The sequence below is a fragment of the Salarias fasciatus genome, chromosome 23 (genome assembly GCF_902148845.1).
Source record: "Salarias fasciatus chromosome 23, fSalaFa1.1, whole genome shotgun sequence".
Lineage (NCBI taxonomy): Eukaryota > Metazoa > Chordata > Actinopteri > Blenniiformes > Blenniidae > Salarias > Salarias fasciatus.
The window spans coordinates 70794-91509 of record NC_043766.1 but is presented as its reverse complement, the minus strand read 5'-3'; the positions used below and the strand labels follow the sequence as shown (position 1 = coordinate 91509).

Here is a 20716-nt window from a genome sequence, read left to right as displayed (position 1 = left end):
AGAGGACTGAGGGTGCAGTGTAATCGTGTCAGAGCCTCCATGCATCGTGTTGATACCACTGGTGTCGGAACTCGTATGGTCCATGTAGGATGTATTGCTCGACGGACCTATTCAGATCATACTTCAGGACCTTGGACAGCACCATGTGTCCTGTGTTTACGTGTGTGTGTGTGTGGATGCGTTTTTGTTTGTGTGTGTAATTTGCATTTTTAGGCGTATCAATGCACAAAAAGTATCTAGTATCTGTTTTCAGATCTTACAGTTTTCCTCCACTGGTTTGGCTCATTTCTTGAAACCGAAATGACATTTTCCAAACAACACGGACAAATCTCCAAACTACCCTGTAGCTGCTCACAACAGAACGGCATTTCTCATTCATGTCATCACATTTACAGTTTTTCACAATTGCTAGAACACATTTCTTGAAACCTCCATCCATTTTCTCAAAACCTTCAACACAAATCCAAAAATCCACACTACATTCACAAAAACCTCAGACATTTCTGTCAAAATGGAATTATCGCCTCAAAACCAGTTCTCTTGTGATTAAAACCACACTCTGCGTTCAGATCTCACACACAGCAGGTAGAAACATCTTCACCTCAGATCGTTCATTAGACTCTACATGAAATCACTGAGGACACAGCAGCAGTCCTCACTTTTAAACCTGCTGGGTTATTTTCCCATTAACCCATTTCCTGGGTAGCCCTAGATTTTGTGCAGATTGGGTCGCTTTTACCCCAAATTAGATGAATTGTGTCGACCCAGCAGAGTGAGTTGATGATTTGAACAAAATCACCATTTTGAACACTCCTGCAGCTCCTTCTCCTTCTGGCATCTGGAGGCTTCTGGCAACAAACGCAACAGAAAACTGGAGTCCTGTGTTCTCACAGAGGATTATTGCAATGGCTAAGAAGGAAAAGACAAAGCATCTAAGTCAAAGTGATATCTAAATTGACCGTCATAACAAAAAAATAAATACAAAACAAACAAAACCAAAGCAGACTCCTGCATGGTCCTGGTCCTGGAGATTCAGTCTCCAGCATCTTGTCTTTGTGCACACTTGGTCTGATCACATCAGTGAGTACAATTTTGCAAAAATGTTGTGAAATGTGTTTAGTGACTGAGAATGTGTCTGAGGTTTTGCAAAAAAGAGCAGATGGGTTTTGCAAATTGAGCACAGGACCTGAACAGTGTTTAAGTTTTTGCCAAAAGAGTGTTTGATTCGAAAATTGAGTTTAGGCCCCTGAGAGTTTGATTCAGGCAGTGGGGTTTAGTGTTTTAGCAATTGTGAAAAACTGTAAAATGTCTTAGTACACGTCTCAATGTCTCAGAAAATCTTTGCAAATGATTAACCACAGTAAGGATAGATTTAGCACAATTCCCAGGTGAATATGTCATGTCGATCTAAACTGATTGATCGATTCTCAGTCTGATGGTTGTTCACTCCAAAACATATCGGCATCATTTCATTGTATCACCTGCAAAATCATCTGTTCAGCTGTCAAAATGAGTCAAAAACACACTTCAGTACCATGAAGACCAGACATGGATGTGTTAGCATGAAGGTGAGGAGGACAGTCAGGAGGAGGAGGAGGGAGACCAGTGAAGAAGAGAGCTGTGAAACTCCAGCTTCATTCACAGCTCTGTGGGCTACAGACAATGTTCCTTTTTTTTTTTTCTTTGTTTGTTTTACAGTATATTTACAGTATATTGAACTCTGATGGATGGAAGTTACTTTGTGTGTGAATAAAACTTATAAAACTTGAAGGTTCTTACTGTAAAATGATTTTTGTTTGAAAAACTGTAATGCAGGGCCTTGGACAGCACCATGTGTCCTGTGTTTACGTGTGTGTGTGAGTGTGTGTGTGTGTGTGTGTGTGTTTGTGTAATTTGCATTTTCAGGTGTATCAATGCACAAGACGTATCTAGTGTCTGTATTCAGATCTTAATTCAGGACCTTGGACAGCACCAAGTTTCCTGTCTTTACATGTGTAAATGTACTTTGAGTGTCTTTACGTGTGTGTGTGTGTGTGTGTGTGTGTGTGTGTGTGTGTGTGTGTGTGTGTGTACGTGTGTACGTGTCTTTCTATCCTTGTGGGGACCAAATGTCCCCACGAGGATAGGAAAACCTGCACGATGTGCCTTGTGGGGACCTTTTTCCGGTCCTAATGAGGGGAAACAGTGTTTTCTTGACCATGTTGTTGTTACTGACAAAAGTTTTAGAGAACTATTTCCATCTTTGAACAAACCTACTTAGTCTATATTTTCACAACTATTTTCAAGCCTCTGCACTCTCCCCTACTTAAAATAAATGTCTCCTGACATTTCACGCTTTCGGGCAACTTAGTTTACGAGAGTGTACCAGTTGTAAACAAAAGGTTGGTTTTGGATTTGGTATGGATAAGCCATAAGGTTCTGAGCAATTGGCGCAGAAGTGGGAAGTAGGAGCGATCTTTCACCTGCAGTCCATGGTTGGTATGATGGTTGTCCCAAGGCGCCATAAGTCAATCTTTCTGCTGGTTGAGCTCTCCTCTGTGACCTTCTAGGCTCATACTAAATTGGGATCTTACTGCGGAGATTGTAATGGTAACAGTAGTCTTCTTCATCGTCCGAGTCGTTGCTCTCTGTTTCATTGTGGTCTGTAGTAGTTTTGATTCTTTTGTCTCTTTTCCGTTTTGTCGTTTTGACTACAGGCAGCTCTTCTTCCAAAGGCAAATCATTTACTGGCATTAACAGGTTTCTGTGTAACACTCTCATGACTTTACTGCCTCTCTCTGCTTGTACTTTGTACTTTGTCCATCACTTACTCGTTCGACAACACGGTGTACTTCTGATTCCCAGTAGGCACGTCATTTTCCCGGGCCTCCTCTTTCAGAGAGATTCCTAACCAGGACTCTGTCGCCTGGTTGTCGAGTGACGCCTTTCATGCGTTTGTGGTATTGCTTTTTGCCTTTGCCTGAAGATTTCTGACTGTTCTCTGCAGCGATTTTATAGTCAACACGCATCCTGTCAGCCCACTTTTTAGCATAGATGGTCGTGTTTCCCTGTCTCGTTTGTTTGAAAAAGTAGGTCTACCGGCAACCGAGGAGCTCTGCCGTACAAGAGGAAGAACGGCGAGCATCCTGTTGACTCGTGTCTCGTGCAATTGTAGGCATGGACAGTTTGCGGGAGATGTTCCTTCTCGTCACTTCTCGTTTCCTCCTGTAGAGTGCGAAGCATTTGAAGTAAAGTACGATTCAGGCGCTCCACCGGGTTGCACTGTGGATGGTATGGCGTGGTTCGTGAGTGAGCGAACCCCAACCTCATCTGTTGTTGGAGATCCAAGTGGTATCTGGACAGCATGTCGGCATCTGCATTCCTTTTCCCCGGTCTATACTTGATATGAAATTGGAAGCCTGCCAACTCCCCAACCCACCTACGCCCCACTGCGTTTAACCTTGCGGAACTGAGAACATCGGTGAATGGATTGTCGTCTGTATAGACTGTGAAAGTCAGAGCGTAATACAGATAGTCACGAAACTTATCGCAGATGGCCCATTTGAGTGCTCCTCGCACTCAAGTTTACCAGAATGTAAGTGATAGTTTTTCTCAGCAGGTGTGAGAGTCCGAGAGCCATAGCCAATCGCTCTGAGTTTGTTGTCTTGTTTCTGATATAAGACAGCCCCCAAGCCTTGGTTGGACGCATCTGTATGTAATACAAATGGAAGATCCAAATTGGGATAGGCTGGAATGGGAGGATTGGTCAGAATGTCCGCAAACTTTGACACAAACTTCCTGATGTTCACTTGTCCAAGTTATGGGTGTTCGAGAAGGTCGTTGGTTTTTGTTTCCTTTCTTTACTTGTCCTTTCCCTCTTTTTGGTGTTTTTAAACAGTTCACACTTGGCTGGACGAAGTTTTATGCCATGTTGTCGCATTTGACACGGCACTTGTCGAAGATGATCTACATGTTCCTCAACGGTTTTAGAGTAGCAAAGTACGTCATCTAAGTAAGGCACGCAGCACTCATCTCTGATCCCTTCTAACACTCCCTCCATACACCTTTGGAATGCGGCCGGTGCGTTTGTAAGACCGAAAGGAACCCGCGCCCATTCGTACAAACCCCAGGGCGTGCTAAAAGCACTTAAAAAGCAGCACTCACAAAACCCTGATGATATGCGCTGCCCTGGTCCAAGATGGAAGACCAGGTATTTCCTCCGAGACTGTCCAAGAGATCCTGTATCCATGGTAACGGATGTCTTTCCGGTACAGTTTTTCGGTTGAGCTCGCGAAAATCAACACATAAGCGCAAAGTACTGTCCTTTTTACGCACACACACCAGCGGTGATGAATGAGCTGAAACTGATTTCCGGATCCAACCCCTGTTTAAAAGGTTGTGAACGTGCTCCTTTACCTCTTTGTAGAGTGGTCGGGGGATGGAGTTGTAACTCTGTTGCACGGGTGTGTTGTCAGTGGTGTTGATTTTTAGCTGCAGTCCAGGAATGCATCCCAATATCCCCTTCCTCAAGAGCAAAAAACATCAGACTGCTCATAGAGCATTTGGCGAACAACTTCTTGATCACTTTCTGCAAGATGATCTAAATCCACATTTGGATGCCATCTCAGATGTGAAAGTCTCTTCTTCTTCACTTTGACTGTCGCCTGACACTTGAGCTGTACAACAGTATGACTGGTTGGCCGGTTTGGCATTTTCAGGACAAAATTTCAGGGGTTTACATTCAGAAATCTTCAATGAATCCTGACAAAATTTTAGGATTTAGGAAAATGTCATGTTTGGTTGAGTTTTGGATTGGGATTTTGACAGTCATCAATGAGAGCTGGAAAAAAACTCCAATCCATCAGGTACGCTGTTTTTCAAAGATGGTTCGACAAACATTTCACCTCCACCAGGAAATGATCTGATGTGACACTTTACCATACAGATTTGGTTACTGCGAAGAGTGAGTCCTTTTTTTTTCCAACTTTCACGACTTGACTTTCTGGTCCGCTTTCAGTCAATTTGGTGTGAACAGCAGAGATAAGTGACTCAACATTACACTTCTGAACTTTAAGAGTCTCTGATAGCAAGTCCACTAAGTTTATGTTGTCACTTTGTTCACTGTTTCCCATTATTATTTCCTGAATGACATTGAAGCCCAGCAGTGGAGTGGTTACACTTTGCTGGCTGACAAGCATTGGAACATCCCATGTTGGGAACTTGTGATCTTGAGTAGAACTTCAATCCACCCTTCAAAAGGAACATCTGTCCCATTTGCTGCAGTGATTTTGAGTGGACGATCTGAAAGTAAAGTCTCCAGTGGCTGTAGTTTCACATTTGGTAACGCTGTTTGTACCCATGACTTTTCAACAATGCTCACTTGTGCTCCGCTGTCCAATAGCACCTGTCGTTTTTCTCCATTTAACAGACAGTTTTCATACACCGACCACCTATGAACTGTGCCACACGCTTCTCTGGGACATGGTAGTAGATGGTGCTTGTTCTGGTTTCAGTCTCTCGGTGTTGTGGGACTCCGATGATGTCGTCACTGGTGGTCCCTCCCCAGCGACCTCCTGGAGTTTCCCGACACACTGCTCTTCTGGAGGCAGCCGATGGCTCGATGCCCCTCCTTTCCTGCATTTGAAACAATGAGTGCAATGTTCAATTTCTTGAGCAACACGCTTCCGGCACCTCCCTTTGATTTCAGGCTTTGGAGCTGGCTGTTTTGAGGCAGGTACTGTGGGACGAGTGTTTTCAGTTACTGCACTGACCACTGGAGTTAGGGCCTTTTCTAAACCTTTACTTAGAGAGGACACCTGTGCCGTCAGCTCTTGTATGATTAGCCTGGACTTCAGTTTGCTTAGTTCCTGAAATAATTCAGTACTACTTTTCTCACGCAGGAATGTTTTAACTCTGCTCCCGTCGGCGTATCTTTGGTGACGAGCATGTCTTTGAAGGTACCAGGCTTGATTATTTTAAACGCCGGTTCTTATAACTTCAGCCTCTGTGAACCCTTCAGCAAGACCTTCATCAATCTGTTTATGCAACACATTGTAGCTTCAATCAGAGTAGAGTCAAAAGAGTTCACTCACATGCTGGATCTGGCTGAGAATGTCATACCACATGGCTGCGCAAATGCAAAAACGCTCGGATCCAATCTCCTCAGCCAAAGACTGGGCTTCAGCCCCCACCACAGGGTCTGTAGATGTTTCCCTCTCCTCCAGAAGAGCCTCTCTGACCTGCCCAGCCTGATGCCTGACTGCCTCAAAGCTTCTTATCCTGCTTTCCCGTCTGGTTTCAGCCCATGATGTCAAAGTGGTTTTCACATGTTTCAGGAGAACATCCCACCTATGGGTGGAGGCTGAGAAGAGCTTGCTGCTTCATTACCGGATCAAATTTGGCCAGAAGCTCCACCTCTTTCAGAAAAGTCCCATTGTCTGGTTTGTTTAATGTGTCTGTGGACCCCCTGAAAGCCGTGTTTCTTTCAGCTAAGGACTGAATTGTTGCCACCAAACGATGCAGAACGTCACGCCACCTTTTTCATGCATTGCATTTTTCCGGTCCTTCAGACCTTCCCTGGTCAGTTTGTAATCTCTCTTGGAGAACACTTTGCAGCAGAAGCAGTGCAAGCTAGAGTACATAAGCCAGCTTCTTTTCGCCTTTTCCCCATCGATTAAAACTCTGTTAAAATAATCACGCTGACGCCTTCGTCCATCTTTCTGTTTTGGGAACGTAAAGCTGCTTTCGATTGCAAGTGGACCTCTGCAAATGAACTCTGTTTGTGTCTTTTCAGTTTAAACAGAAGGCCAGTCAGCAGGGTCTATTGGTACAGCAGGAGGACCACTTGATGGAGCTGGATCACTGCTATAATGCACAATGCAATTGTTTCTGATTTGCAAATTAAAGGTTCAGTTTATTGTCATTACAGTGGAACGCTCAACAGCACAATGCAAAGTAGCAGTAAAGTGCAGTCCTAACGTTACGATGCATATTTGACTGAAATGCCACAGTGCTGATATTCACAGCAGCATTCCACTCATGCGATACTGCGTAATTAATTAACATTAACGATTTGCACTTAGCAACTCGGCTTACGACTATAAGATATGATTGGAAAAGTGACTAAATACCAGCAGGGCCAACGTTAGCCAATAAAAATGTAAAAAGAAAATGTGAACACCTGCCTGAAAAGATCTAATGTAACTTTACCCGAGTAATGTAAGGTGAGAGTACCAGTAGTTGTCTTAATGATCTACTTTATTTTACATAACAAGTAAACACAATATTGACTGGAATTAAAACAGTTAGCTAGCACGCTATTTATTGATTTGCGATTAGCAGCCATGTAGCTTAAGACAGGTTACTATCACACTCTGCAACAGATAATTCATGTAATATTATATACATTACCTCTGTCTTTCTCTATGCATTCTGTCTATGGATGCAGAGAAAGCATTCGACGGGTCAAATGGACATTCCTTTTTCAAACCCTGGTCAAATTTGGGTTTGGGACGTCTTTCGTTGTTTGGATCCGGTTGCTGTATTCTTGCCCTTCCGCTGCAGTCCTGACCAACAATCTCTACTCTGCACCTTTTGATTTGGCCTGTGGGACGAGACAAGGCAGTCCCCTCAGTCCACTGCTATCCGTCTTAGCTATCGAGCCACTTGTGATAGCCATAAGATCCAATCGTGCTATCACAGGTTTTCTCAGGGGCAATACAGAGCACAAGTTCTCTTTGTATGCGGACGACCTTCTCTTATATGTGCCAAAAGCTGAGTCTACTATTCCTCATATAATTACAACTTTACGTCAATTTGGGGAGCTTTTAGGTTATAAGTTAAATTTACAAAAAAGTGACTAAACTGGATCTCACAAGTTGGTCATCTCCACCGATCTCTCTTATAGGCAGGATCATTTCACGCAATGTGGTCATTCCTCCAAGGTACCTCTATCTATTTCAGTGTCTGCCTGTATTTATCCGGGGCAGTTTCTTTAAAAAATTGGATAGTATATTATCCTGGTTTATCTGGAGTGGTAAAACTCCCTGTGATGTTCTGGAAGATCTGTACCTCTGGGGAGAAATGTCGCTTATGGGTTAGCATGGAACGACTTTCTAGTCAACCGGTAAACCTTTCTGCCCTTTTGGCTGCACCCATGCCACTAAATGTGTCTACTGTTCCAGATGTAAGCTTTATAGTCCAACAACCACTTACAATCTATTCACAGCTTAGAAAACACTGTAAATTACTGCAAGGTGGGCTTTTTGGACCAATAGCGGACCGCCACCTATTCCAACCATCTGTGCAAGACAAGGCATTTACCACTTGGCATGGGAGGGGAATTAAATCTACAGCTGACCTTTATATTACAGGGGGAGTTTGCATCTTTTGAACAACTGGCGTGGAAATTCACTCCGGACAGTGTGTGGTGAGTGTTTGGTCTGGTTGTAGACTCTGATGGCAGCAGGGAGGAAGGACCTGTGGTAACGCTCCTTCACACACCTGGAGGGAACGCAGCCTGTCCCTCAAATGCATGTGGGTTGCTGGTGTTTCCGCTGCATTTGACTTTTGAAAAGCACATTTTACAAATGGCGTGGCTCTTATCTGTCCCTCCGTCCTGGTTGTAAAAGCCACAGTGCGTCCAGATTCCAGCTTTATAAATATTCCTCGGAGCGTCTTCCAGTTCCTCCGCCACGTGAGACTGTTGTGTGGACTAAATTCTGGAGACGACGGCGTAAAGAAGCCACGTGGGAGAGCTCTCGCGAGATGCTGTTCTTGCTCAGGCGGACTGGGGGCTCTGCAAAAGCTCCTGGTGTGGCGTGCTGCCAACTAGTGGCCAGGAGTGAAAGTGCAGCGCACAAAAAGACGCCGCAATGGATATTTACCCGAAAAATACAGAATTAAAAATCGATATGGATGTTATTTTGAATCGATGCGAGAATCCCGTGACGTAGTATCGCGATATATCGCCAAATCAATTTTTTTAAACACCCCTGGCTGATATGCTGAGGTGATTTCAGGAGAAGTTCTCCACCTGTCCTCCAGAGGGAGCTGTTTCAACACTTTGACCTGGAGGCCAGCCTCACTGAGCACATGGAGAAACACACACACACACCTGAAGATGTGGCGCTGTCCATGGTGCTGAAGCAACAAGTGGCTTACAGTTGGTACGTAGTTTGTATGAGTGATATACATGAAAACACACTCATACACACACACACACACACGAGCCAGCGTGAACATACATATGCGCGCATGCACATACACAAACAGAGACTGAACACACTGCTGTACAAGGAGCTGCTAAAAAAATGAATCTCTTCAGATTAAAAATTGTGCAAAGTGAAGTTCGTTGTCGTCCAAACAGCCCAGAATGTTCTTAAAACACCAGACCTCTATAAAAGCATTTAAATCATTCTTCTGTCTAAAAAAGCGGTATTGGAGCCAGAGTCTGGATTTGACGTTGACCTGCCTCACCTCTCTGACGTCCTGTCCTCCTCTGTCCTCCACCTTGTTCCTCCTGCTGATGTAGATCTCCATCTTTTCTTCTTCTGAGATCAAATTCAGGAGCTTCAACTTGTTTTTTTTTCTTTTTGTTTGCACCCATGATAAAAACCTCTCAGTAGAAACAAAACGGTCTCCCAGTTCTTCTCAACAAAGTGTTCCTTCCCAACATAAATTCCCAGGTCCTCCACGTTAAATTGTGGGGAAGAACTGGAAGACCGCCATGCCACCTGCCGACAGCAGGACCTGGTCTTCGTCCAGTTGATCTTTGCTGCGGATGCCACATTAAAATCTTGAATAATATTAACTAAAACATCCCCCTGATTCCTGATGAAAACAATAACATCGTCTGCATAGAGCGATAAAATCCTGCTTTCACCAAAACCCGGTAAAAACACACCCTGCAGACTGGAACGTAGCTTAGAGAGGAGGTTCTCCAGGGAGAGAACATAAGCCCCTTTTCCACAGTGACGGTATGGTTCAGATCTGGTAGGATCGGATCGGATATGCGCGCGTTTCCATAGCCACTGGTGACGTCATAAGGGTGACGAGCCGTGACCAACCGCGACCATTTGTCGGTCCTGCTTGCGAGCAGCTACCACCCGTACTGTTCCGGATATGGTAGGGAGGGACTTGAGCACCCGTGTCTGCTGATTGGTCCGTGAAATGTGCCACTCTGGCTAGCCCGCGAAAGAGCGAACTATCTCTGATGATCTCATCTCTGATGAACAGTTGTTCAGGACGTGCTTCGCGGACTCTTGGCCAAAAATGTCGACCGAAAATTGGTGTAACGGCGAAGTCGAAGCCCTCCTTGGAATTGTCGGCGAGGAGGACATACAACGGGACCTGGATGGCGCCGTGCGCAACCAGAAGACCTTTATTGTGATTTCTGGTCGCATGAAGGAGCTGGGGTTCGACCGCACCGCCGAGCAGTGCCGCGCAAAGTTAAAGAAACTGCGTGGTGACTACCGCAAAGTGAAGGACCACAACAGCCGGAGTGGGGTCCACAGAAAGAACTGGCGGTGGTTGGATTTGATGGACGCCATTTATGGCAACAGACCGGCCACACAAGGGAGGGACGCCACAGCGGAGAGCGACGAAGCCCGTTGCCGATCACTTGTGGACGGCGAAGGTGAGTTGTGCAATTCTTAACTGTGCTTTCAACCACCAGTGTTGCCTTGCAGTAATCCAGGGTTTCACTCCGTGCTTTCCGTCTTAAATTTACATTTATGTGCGGCGCTAGCTAGTAGCTAGCACGCAGCTAAGCCGGTTAGCTTCATTCCATTGTTGTCGGTGTCTCTCTGAAAGTGTTCTTGGTGTATTTCTGCAGGAGCACGTGTGTCGCTCCAGGGCGAGGAGTCCCCTGCCTCTGGGCCCAGCGAGGTCGACTTTCGGTGCAGCACTCCTGCACAGGCGACTACTGCGTCATCTTCGTCTTCATCCACACCGTCAGTCGACCCGCCGTGCTCCCCCATACCACCTCCCAGAGGACGTGAAACTCCACCGGCACTTTCACGCACGCAGCAGCGCTCAGGTGAGGAGGACTCGTGTACATGTCGTAGATGCTGCATGAGACTGTCCACAATGTCAACGCAACAGAAATTGTGTCAGTACACTCCAGTTTTTCTAGCCATGGACCTTCGTTATTATTTGTCACACATTCCTGAAGTTAATCAGAGTGTAATATATGTAATGTAATAATATATACAATAATAATTACATATATATATATATATATATATATATGAGAGAGAGAGAGAGAGTTCTATATGTCTGTGGATGCTGTTGCTCATAACACTGCAAAACATCCATATCTGTGCAAGCTTTGTGAACTTGCTCTGAGTGGAAATGTCTAATTCTAATGTATTTAAGATAAATGCACTTAAATATTACATTTCGTCGGTATGGAGAGACTTCTTCTAAGACAATTGTTATTTGCATGTTTCTTAAGTCAAGTGAAATGAGACATTTTTGCAAAAACAATCAACTTCAACACTCTGTCTCAGATGTGGAGTGTTTCCATGGAATAATAACTTTATTGGCTGGAGCATAAGTTAAATGATGAGTTAGGTGTGACACTGCACTGGGAGCTCATCGCAATCCAAAAGGGGAACATTTGCCAAATAGAAAAACTATAAATACATTGGCTGTAAGTGACAAAGCCCCTGAAGTAACTATTGAAAGACAAAACAATGCCAGTGATTAAATGTGTCAAGTACACTGACATCTTGCGCCAGGAGTCCATCGGGGTCTTCAATTGGGGTTAGTTGTATAGATGGATGCAACTTCGCTGTATAGTATGACAGCAAACCGAGATAGATGTCCAGACAGGACAAAACGTCAGTGTTCGCAGAGGAAGCAACACTAACACAATAAAGGTTTCGATGAGAAAAGAAAAAAAAAGCATGTTGGGATTCTCCCAGGCCATGTTTTCGGGGAACCATTGGTGAAAGAGTGACCACAATACGGTGAATCCTTTACAGAAGAGTCAAGCAATGGCCGTGCTTCAACGTTCTCTGTCCCTCTTTCATTTTGCAGCACGGAGGCGGCGGGATCATCCCAGTGAGCTGTCGATGGTCCTCCGAGAGCTCCAAGCTAATGACTCAAGGCTGGCACAGCTCAACCACGACCTTCTGAGGGAGGAGCTGGAGCGCCATGACCGTGCCCGCCAGGAGGAGCTGCGTCTCCGCCGTGAGGATATGGAAGCCCGCCAGGAGGAGCGGCGTGCCCGCCGGGAGGAGCGCCGTGCCCGCTACCAGGACAGAAAGGAAGAGCGGCGTCTGCACCTGCAGTTTCTTGAGGCCCAGGCTGAAACTGCCAGGCAGAAGGAAGCCAGAGTGACTGCGGAGCTCCAAGACCACAACCAATTCTTCTCAAGAATATTTGCACAGGGTGTGTCTGCGCTGACACAGGGCTCGGCAGCCTTGCGTGACACTGCGCTGACAGAGTAGTTGTCTGAGAGCAATAAAAGTTGTGTGTGAACCCTGTCAATGTCTGCAGATTCTTGTTTCTGGTCTACACACGCACAGTGAGCCTGATGACACAATTTGTCATGCGATTTTTTTTTTCTCACTCAAGTATTTGGTAGGCTGCAAAATTGAAAGCAAAAGTGTCTGCTTGACTAGTTTCTGCAGCACTGCACCAACAGATGTGCACATCCAACCACCAGTGGTAAGTCACCTCCCAGTGTGGAGCCTTTGCACCGGAGAGAGCTTCAGAAATAATAACCTGTAGACACTCAGCGCTGCCTGTTCACACTGCAGGTGCATGTCAACACTACACAGAACCAGATAGAACTTTATTGCCCTTGGCCATGAACAAGTTCACAACCTAGGAATTGTACCCGATGTGAATGCTGTGACATTAAAAGTAAACTATCGAAAAATAAAAGATTGAATACATATAAAACACAATAACATCTTTCAGTAACCACCAAGAAAAACTAGTGTACATTGTACAGAACAACATAGCAGCTGGGGTGGTGGGTCACAGCAGCAGCAGGTGTGTAGTTACCCGCGTATAATGCAATGTAGTACTGCAGACAAATCTTATATATTCAGGAGTCCCAAACAGGGCTGTTGGTGTGTAAAAGACATTAGTTGTTTTGTGTTCATCAGTCTGATGGCAGAGGGGAGGAAGCTGTTATTGAAGTGGGAGGTTGTAGTCAGGATGGACCGTAGCTGGTGACGTACAGGTCCTCCAGGGGTGGGAGCGTGCAGTCTATCTCCTTTTCAGCATGTCATACAGTACGCTGTAATCTGACTTTGTCCCTTTCGGTGGCGCCAGCGTACCACACAGTGATGGAGGTGTAGTAATACAGTGAGTAACGGCTGCACTTTTGTCAGTCCTACTTTGTCACTGCTACATGTTCGGTGTCCCTGGGTGTGTTGAAAGGTGCTTTTTAAATTGCATAAATTATTATAAGAACTTATTCCACAGCTTTTGGTCTGTGTTTCAGAGAAGCACTGAACTTTTGTTTTTAGGTCACATTCCCACACCCCATATATATTTATTATTCAGCGTTGGCACATGCCGCCTTCAGAATGCCACGTCAGTCTGAAAATATGTGTCACATAAGTGGTAGGAAAAATAGCAGGCATGCTAGTTGCAGAGGGGCGAAATGGTGGTTAACCGGTCGATTGCAGGAGGTCACGTGTGCCTCATGTTACGCCGCAGCTGCTGCTGAACCTCATCTGGGAAGAAAGTTTTTTGGAATCCATATGTTGCAAGTAAGGGATGGTGCAGTGGAAATGTTTGATGATTGACAACGTCTGCAGTCACTCCTTGTAGTGGCAGCTGTGTCCCTGCAATGCATACCAATCCAGAAACAGGTATGTGGCGTTTTTGGAGCTGTGATGACCTGTGTCATCCATTCTTTTTGTGTCGTGCAGAGAGAAAACGAGGAGACAAAGGATCAATGTGTCACATTTATTATAATGCACATACAGAACACACGTCTTTCGAGTGACACAGCGGAAGGGTTCAACACACACACGCATCACAATGTATATACACTTTATGAGCTGAGGTGAAGCATCAGTGCCTCCCTCACATCTTTTCCGTCTTCATCTGCAATCTGGCCCAGGGCCACCTCAGGCTCTGCTGCAGCACCAGCCTGCACAGTGAGGTTCCACTCATTGTTGAAGTCCTCGCCATGGCTCTCACAGAGGTTGTGCAGAGCACAACATGCCAGCACCATTGACTTTACGAGCGTGAGGTCACTGTCATTACGCTTCAAAAGGCAGCGCCACCTGCCCTTCAGCCTTCCGAAGGCGTTCTCCACCACCACCCGGGCCCTGGAGATCTTTCGATTGAACAGCTGCTGACCTGCTGTCAGCCGCCCGGTGTCCAGGAACGGTTTCATCAGCCACCTCTGCAGCGGGTAGGCAGAGTCTCCCAGGATGTAGTAGCCCACATCCACCCCACCGATGTCTCTGGTGCGTGTGGGGAACAGGCTGCCGTGATCCACCAGTTCCTGGAAGGAGGACAGTCTGAGTACACGCGCGTCGTGCACACTGCCAGGCATCCCAGCTGACACACTCCAGAAGAGACCTCTCCCATCCACGACCGCCTGGAGGATGACGGAGTGCCAGCCCTTGCGATTGAAATAATCGCAGTGGAAGTCTTGTGGTGCGATAATGGGAATATGTGACCCATCAATAGCACCCACACACTGCGGGAGCCCCCACCGGCTATGGAAGTACGCTGACATGTCTTGCAGGGTGTGCAGGTCGGGAAACTTTATGAGCTCCGGGACCAACAGCTCACGCGCAGCATCACAGAAGTCCTGCACGCAGCGGCACACAGTGGTGATGCTGACACCGAAAAGGTGGCTGATGCTCCGGTACTCAGCGTTGGTCGCCAGTTTCCACAACGCAACAGCAACCCTTTTCCGCAGCGGGACACATGCGCGGAAGGTGGTGTTTTGTTTCTCCATAGCCGGACGCACCTTTTCACACAAGTGTTGAAAAGTGTCTTCTGACATGCGAAAGTTTAGGACCCACTGAGCGGTTGTGAAGCCAGGCACAATGACGTCCCACCAGTCGCTGCTTCGACTGAAAGCCCAAGTGGTGGGCCTGCGGCGTCGACGTTGCAGCACTGCCTGGATCACCTGGGAGACAACAGCAGATTCACACAGTTAGATGCAAGTGACAGCAAGTTGAGAGCTCCAAACACCGTTTTCTTTTCCACTCCGTTGCATTTCCTATTCACCCCCAGATGAAATGTGTTTATCAGGCGAGAAACCAGAAGCTTGAAATTGAAGTGGACATAAACCAAGTCATATGTTCCTGTAGATTGAAGTTTGTAGTTCATAAGCAATATCTGATGCTATTTGTGCCACCCCTTTGTGTTATGTGTGTTTGTGTGTATGTATTCCACTGACATGTGTGATGTCAGCAAAATGACAGAGGAACATGGAATAGTTAAGCTGTACATAGGACAGAAACCTCAACAGTGTTCACGAGCAAGACAAAAGCAAACTGATTAATTGTAAATGTTTCCAAAATGGGAAACCTGTTTAGCACTTTTATTTTGTCAGCGAGTGTATTTAAGTCAGATTTTAACGTATATAAAAGCAAATCAAGCTTTTTTGCGAGCACATTTGATGTCATATGTAGTTAAATCTTGTTTTTATAGTTGCAGTACTGGACGGTACTTTGGGTCAGAACAGATAAATTAATTTAAACTTCCCTTTCTCACTACTGAAGCTACATGAGGAACAGGAATAGTCCATCTACACCAGGACTTGACTCGTACATGTCTAAAATTTGAGTTCAATTATACACATTATTAGTACCACCGCGTTTCCCTGCTGAGTTCACCAGACCGACTAGCTTGAAACATGTTTTCATTTTCCATTGGGGCATTAATGCTGGTATGTAGACGAAGTTAATATGGGTTCACCAAAAAGCAAAAACACACAAAAAAAGAACGGCTAAGGATGTATCACAACTTGTGCGAGTTCACAGGGGATTCTGTGGACGGACAGGACACGCAGCGGGGGATAAAACATGCTCCATGGGCTTACCCTGTTGCGTTGCCTTCTTCTGCATTGCTCTCTTTCCCAGTGCGCTCTTCGCAGGACGAGTCTTTTCCGCTCGCGCCTCTCCTGCTCGCATCTCTCCTCAAAGCTGGAGTCGGTGCTGGAGTCGGTGCTGGAGTCGGTGCTGGAGTCGGTGCTGGAGCCGGTGCTTGCCTCCTCGTCTGAACTCTCCGCCATCCGCCTGATCATGTCCGCTACTCTCTCCCTTTTAATTGCAGCATCTCTCCGAGCCTCATGGACCCTTCTTTCTAATACAGCCTGTCTTGTTTTAGCCAGGTAGTAGAACGCACAGAGTAAAAACACAGCGCCGATGATGTCGTCCATACTGCTCCGCAAAACTCTTCTTCAGTGGACAATGGCGGGTCTCCGCAAAACTCTTCCACAATTTCTCCCGCCTTTGCAAGCGCGTTACTCGTCACATCCTGTGTGGTGACGCACACACTCATAACCCCGCCTACATTACAGCCGTAACCCCTCCAATGGAAACGCGACACGTGATTTGTGCCTGGTACGCTTTAACCGACCTGATCCTACCAGACCCGACCCGCACCGTCACCAGCTGCGCTGTGGAAAAGGGGCTATAGAGCATCCCAGACACCTCGACACACCCTGAGAGCAGCACACACACTGCCGCTGGCCTGCAGCACACTCTCAATGTCCCTGTGCAGAACCTGGATCTGGGCTATTAAACTAGCACTGATCCCACAACTTTTTTTCTTTTGAGGTTTTCGAAATCACCTCGATTTCCCGTGGACTCACTCAGATGTTCCAGCTCCACTATCTCGGTCTCCAGATCCTTCATAGATCTGGTGATATCACTGGTGACATTGAGGGTGAGCTGCTGACACAGGAGTTTGATCTGCATCTTAAAAAAAAAAAATCTGCCAATAGAACAAGTCAAAATGTTCTTGATTTCAGAGAATTTTCTCTTAAATCAAGCCTTTCTATCTTGATGAAATATAATATTTAAGTGAATTTATCTTAAATCAAGTAAATTGAGACATTTTTCACTCAAAACAAGTTTTAAAAAAAACTTGCTCAGATTTGGAGTTTTTGCAGTGTGTTGTAATTCCTACATGTATCCACAAGAGGGCGTCAAAAGAAGATGAACTGTTCATTGAGAAATGGAGGTTTACCCTCTGCTGGTTAAAAGTAGGAACTACTACAGCCGTGTAAACCTACAGTGATTACTATCGAACTTCCTGGAATTGAATTTGCAGTCATTTTCAAACCCATCAGTGGGTTGAAAATGACATCAGTTCCTATGGAAACACTGTCGAGCATTATCTGAAAAGTTGGTCTTCACCCATTTCCAATAGGAAACAGAGCCAGAACATTTCTAAAAATGTATTTCGTGCGTGGCTTCAAACACATTTGTCATAGATTCAGGTTTAAATGCGAAAACACTGGAAAAAAAACAAATACTGCAAAGCACACTCTCCTAAAAGCGTTTTACTTTTTCTTTTTATTTCAAATATCTCAATAAGCTATTGTTAATTGCCTTTTGCCTTTTAAATTATTTCTATTGGTGCATTGGCTCAACTTGCCTTGCCTTGTGGAAGACAAAAGATGACAGTAAAGCAACATGAAAACTTGGAAAGTCTCTTTTCTCTGTGTGGTTTTTCATCTTTTTTAGAACAAAGCAGTAAAAACCCAAAATCAAAAAAAAAAGAATTCCCTGAAGAACAATGGTTTTCCCCACCCCAAAAAAAAATGAATGGGCAAAACAAAGAAAAAGAGATTTATTTGATCAGACGAGAAGGTGATGCAGCATTTCAATGTTTACATTCAGTCTTGAATAATCAGATCATTTCTGACATCAGAATCTTCTTGGATACAAAACAGCCCCAGTTTTCTCATTGGGACAATATTAAATACCTGTTTCTACATAAGGAGATTAAAAATGTCAGTGCGAATTATGACAAAGTGTTATTCTTGCTGGTGTACATTTCAAAACAATTCCATTGCCTGCCCACACCCGCTTTCTTCCCAAATAAAATTGTCACTGAGGAACTGAGACATTATTTGAAAACCCTGACTGAAGTACCATCAACCCTGACATTAATATTCATGAAGATGATGTTCTTTTCTCTGTGCCTTGACATTTAGAGGCTGTGAATGTTATTCTTGCTGGTTTACATTCCAAAACAATTCCATTGCCTTCACCACACCCAGCTACTTTCTAATTGAATGACCAAAAAAACCCAGGTAATGCCAGATTGTTTGTTTTGGCTCACTGTAAAGCCCAGAGCATCTCTCAGCTGACTGCAGGCTGTGCTGAGCAGGATGGGATCATCAGCGTATTCCAGGTCCGTCAGGTGGTAGTTACCACAGGACACTCCGGGGATGCCTCGCAGACATTGGACATCAGATGGTCGATGATGCAGTTAAAAAGACCAGCAGCCACACAGCCCTGGAGAACGCCACTGGAAACGGTAAACCAGCTGGAGTCAAACCGTTCATATAAACACAGCTCTCTGTGCTGCTGCAGAGCAGCTGGAACAGAGCGATGATCTTGGATGGTGCTCTGAGGGTTTGGAGCATGTTCCACAGTGAGGAGTGGCAGACGGTGTCGAAGGCGGTCTTCAGATCAATGAATCCAATATACAGATGGTGGTCTTTACAGAAATCACGGGTCTTCTCTATCAGCAGACGGACGGCAGAGATGTGGTCGATTGTGGAGCGATTGGGTATAAAGCCAGCCTGCTGGGGACGGCGACGGCTTCTGGTCGCTGGAAGGGCACGGTGAAGCCAGATCCTGGTGAAGACCTGGCCAGGGATGGAGAGCAGGGTGATGCCTCTGTGGTTTCCGCAGACAAGCCGATCACCCTTCGTTTCCAGAAGGGCAGGATGACCCCTCTGGTCCAGTCGGTGGCAGCTGCTCTGTTTCCAACAGCTGATTGAATCAGTGGGTTAGCCACTCCACCATCGCCGCCGGCGTTGAGCATCTGACCGGTGATGGCACAGACGCCGGGGGCTTTCCTGATGTTCAGCTCTTACTTCCCCAGGTGTTACAGGGTCTGTGCAGCAGGCGTCGCTAGGGGGGGGCAGCGTTTGCAGCCTCAAGGAGGGTGGGATCATCCGGGATGGTGCTGTGCTGCAGGAGGAGGCTAAAGTGTTCCTTCCAGTGCTCGAGGCAGTTGGCTTCAGTTGTAATGAGATTACCGTCAGAATCTTTTACCAGAGCTATCTTTATGTGTGGACCGCTACGGGCTTGGTGCAGTAGACTGAATACGCAGCTGGAATTATTGTTGTTGGCCGTGGACTCAAGTTGTCGGGCTTCTGCCTCCCAGAACCTCTCCCTATCCTCAGCGATGGCCGCACTGCACAGGCGGTTCAGTCGCCGATACTCCGTGAGGTGCCTCGGAGCCAGGCTTCACGCCGCTGGTCCATGATGTTTAGTTTCCTCTCTGATATCCAGGGCTTTCTCGGGGACGATCGTGAGTGTCCGAGGACATTGTGAGCAGACGAGAGAACACTTTCCTTGAAGGTCGCCCAATCTGTCACTTGGTCGGAGGCCAGAGCATCAAGGGTGTGGCGGATGGAGCAACTGAAATCTGTGGCGATGCTGGGGTTGTTGAGTCGGGAGGAGTCAGGGCGAGGCAGAGTCTGGTGCTGGTTGGCTCAGACTTTTAGCTGAAGCTGGGCCACCAGCAGACGATGGTCTGTGTTGCCAAGCTGTGCTCCTCTGTACACCCAGCAGTTGGTGACAAATGACTTCCAGCGTCGAGAAATGAGGATATGGTCCACCGCCTTCCTGGCTCTGCCATCTGGGCTGTACCACGTCCAGAGATGGATTTGTTTCACTACTGGACAGAGTGGCGTTGACGTTGTGTGGTGGAACTTGGCTGACAGCCTGGTGGAGTTGGTCAAAGAATGCGTCCTTCACATCATCATCAGTGACAACTGTGGGGACGTAGGCGACAACCACAGCCATCTCGCCGTGGTGGTGGAGGAAGCCAGCAGACAGCAGTCTGTCGCTTAGAGGTGTCCAGCTGATGAGGGACCTCCGGATTGCTTTTGGAATGGCAAGAGCCACAACATAAAGGCCGGTCCGGCTCTCGGGGCCATTCCAGATGTAACGATGGTCGCCTGCTGTTGTTTCGCCGTTATCTCGAAAACGGACCTCACAGAGCCCTGCCAGGGAGATGTTGTAGCGGCAGAGCTCTCAGGACAGCAGGGGGGCAGCTCCGGGGTGAAGGAGCGTCTGGACATTCCATGTGGCGACACGGGTCCTACGACGAATGTCGATCCGTACTCGTTGGTTGGGGGCAGGCTGGGGTCCGTTACCATGTGGGTCAGTCCGGCTTCTTTCTCTGGTCAGTTTCGTAACAGGGAGGTTTCTCCTGGGTGGGTTGTTGGCCCCCGCATGATAGCCAGTTGGTGGGGCTGCCACCTCACAGCGTACCGGCATGCTGAGGTTTGTAGTCGGAGTTGTCCTTCTCCTAGAGAGACTGCTTACCAAGGCTAACGAGCTCTGTCTGCCCGGGTTTGGAGTCAGAGTTGTCCCTCTCCGAGGCTATGTTGGTCCACGGCACCCTATTCCATTTTATTCAGGTGCAACCCCCCCCATCCCCCCAAAGGCGGGCAACCCTATCCGCCATCCAGGGGACGCGCCTCTACGCCATATAGCCCCAACATGAGGTATATTTCAATATGTACTACACTAACACAACGTCATTGATTGTA

The 20716-nt window shown here is 46.5% G+C and overlaps 2 protein-coding genes across 2 annotated transcripts; one reads left to right on the top strand and one right to left on the bottom strand.

The window, feature by feature from the left end:
- Positions 1-10380: 10380 nt before the first annotated feature.
- On the top strand, positions 10381-12434 carry LOC115381945 (chromatin assembly factor 1 subunit A-A-like). Its single transcript, XM_030083593.1, has 3 exons — positions 10381-10615; positions 10814-11017; positions 12022-12434. Exons 1-3 carry the CDS (start codon positions 10381-10383, stop codon positions 12432-12434), a joined length of 852 nt encoding a protein of 283 aa, XP_029939453.1.
- Positions 12435-13931: 1497 nt separating this feature from the next.
- LOC115381944 (protein ANTAGONIST OF LIKE HETEROCHROMATIN PROTEIN 1-like) lies at positions 13932-16216 on the bottom strand. The gene is made up of 2 exons (XM_030083591.1): positions 16013-16216; positions 13932-15094 (listed from the first exon to the last, which is right to left on the bottom strand). Exons 1-2 carry the CDS (start codon positions 16214-16216, stop codon positions 14000-14002), a joined length of 1299 nt encoding a protein of 432 aa, XP_029939451.1. The 3' UTR covers positions 13932-13999.
- Between the last annotated feature and the right edge of the window lie 4500 nt (positions 16217-20716).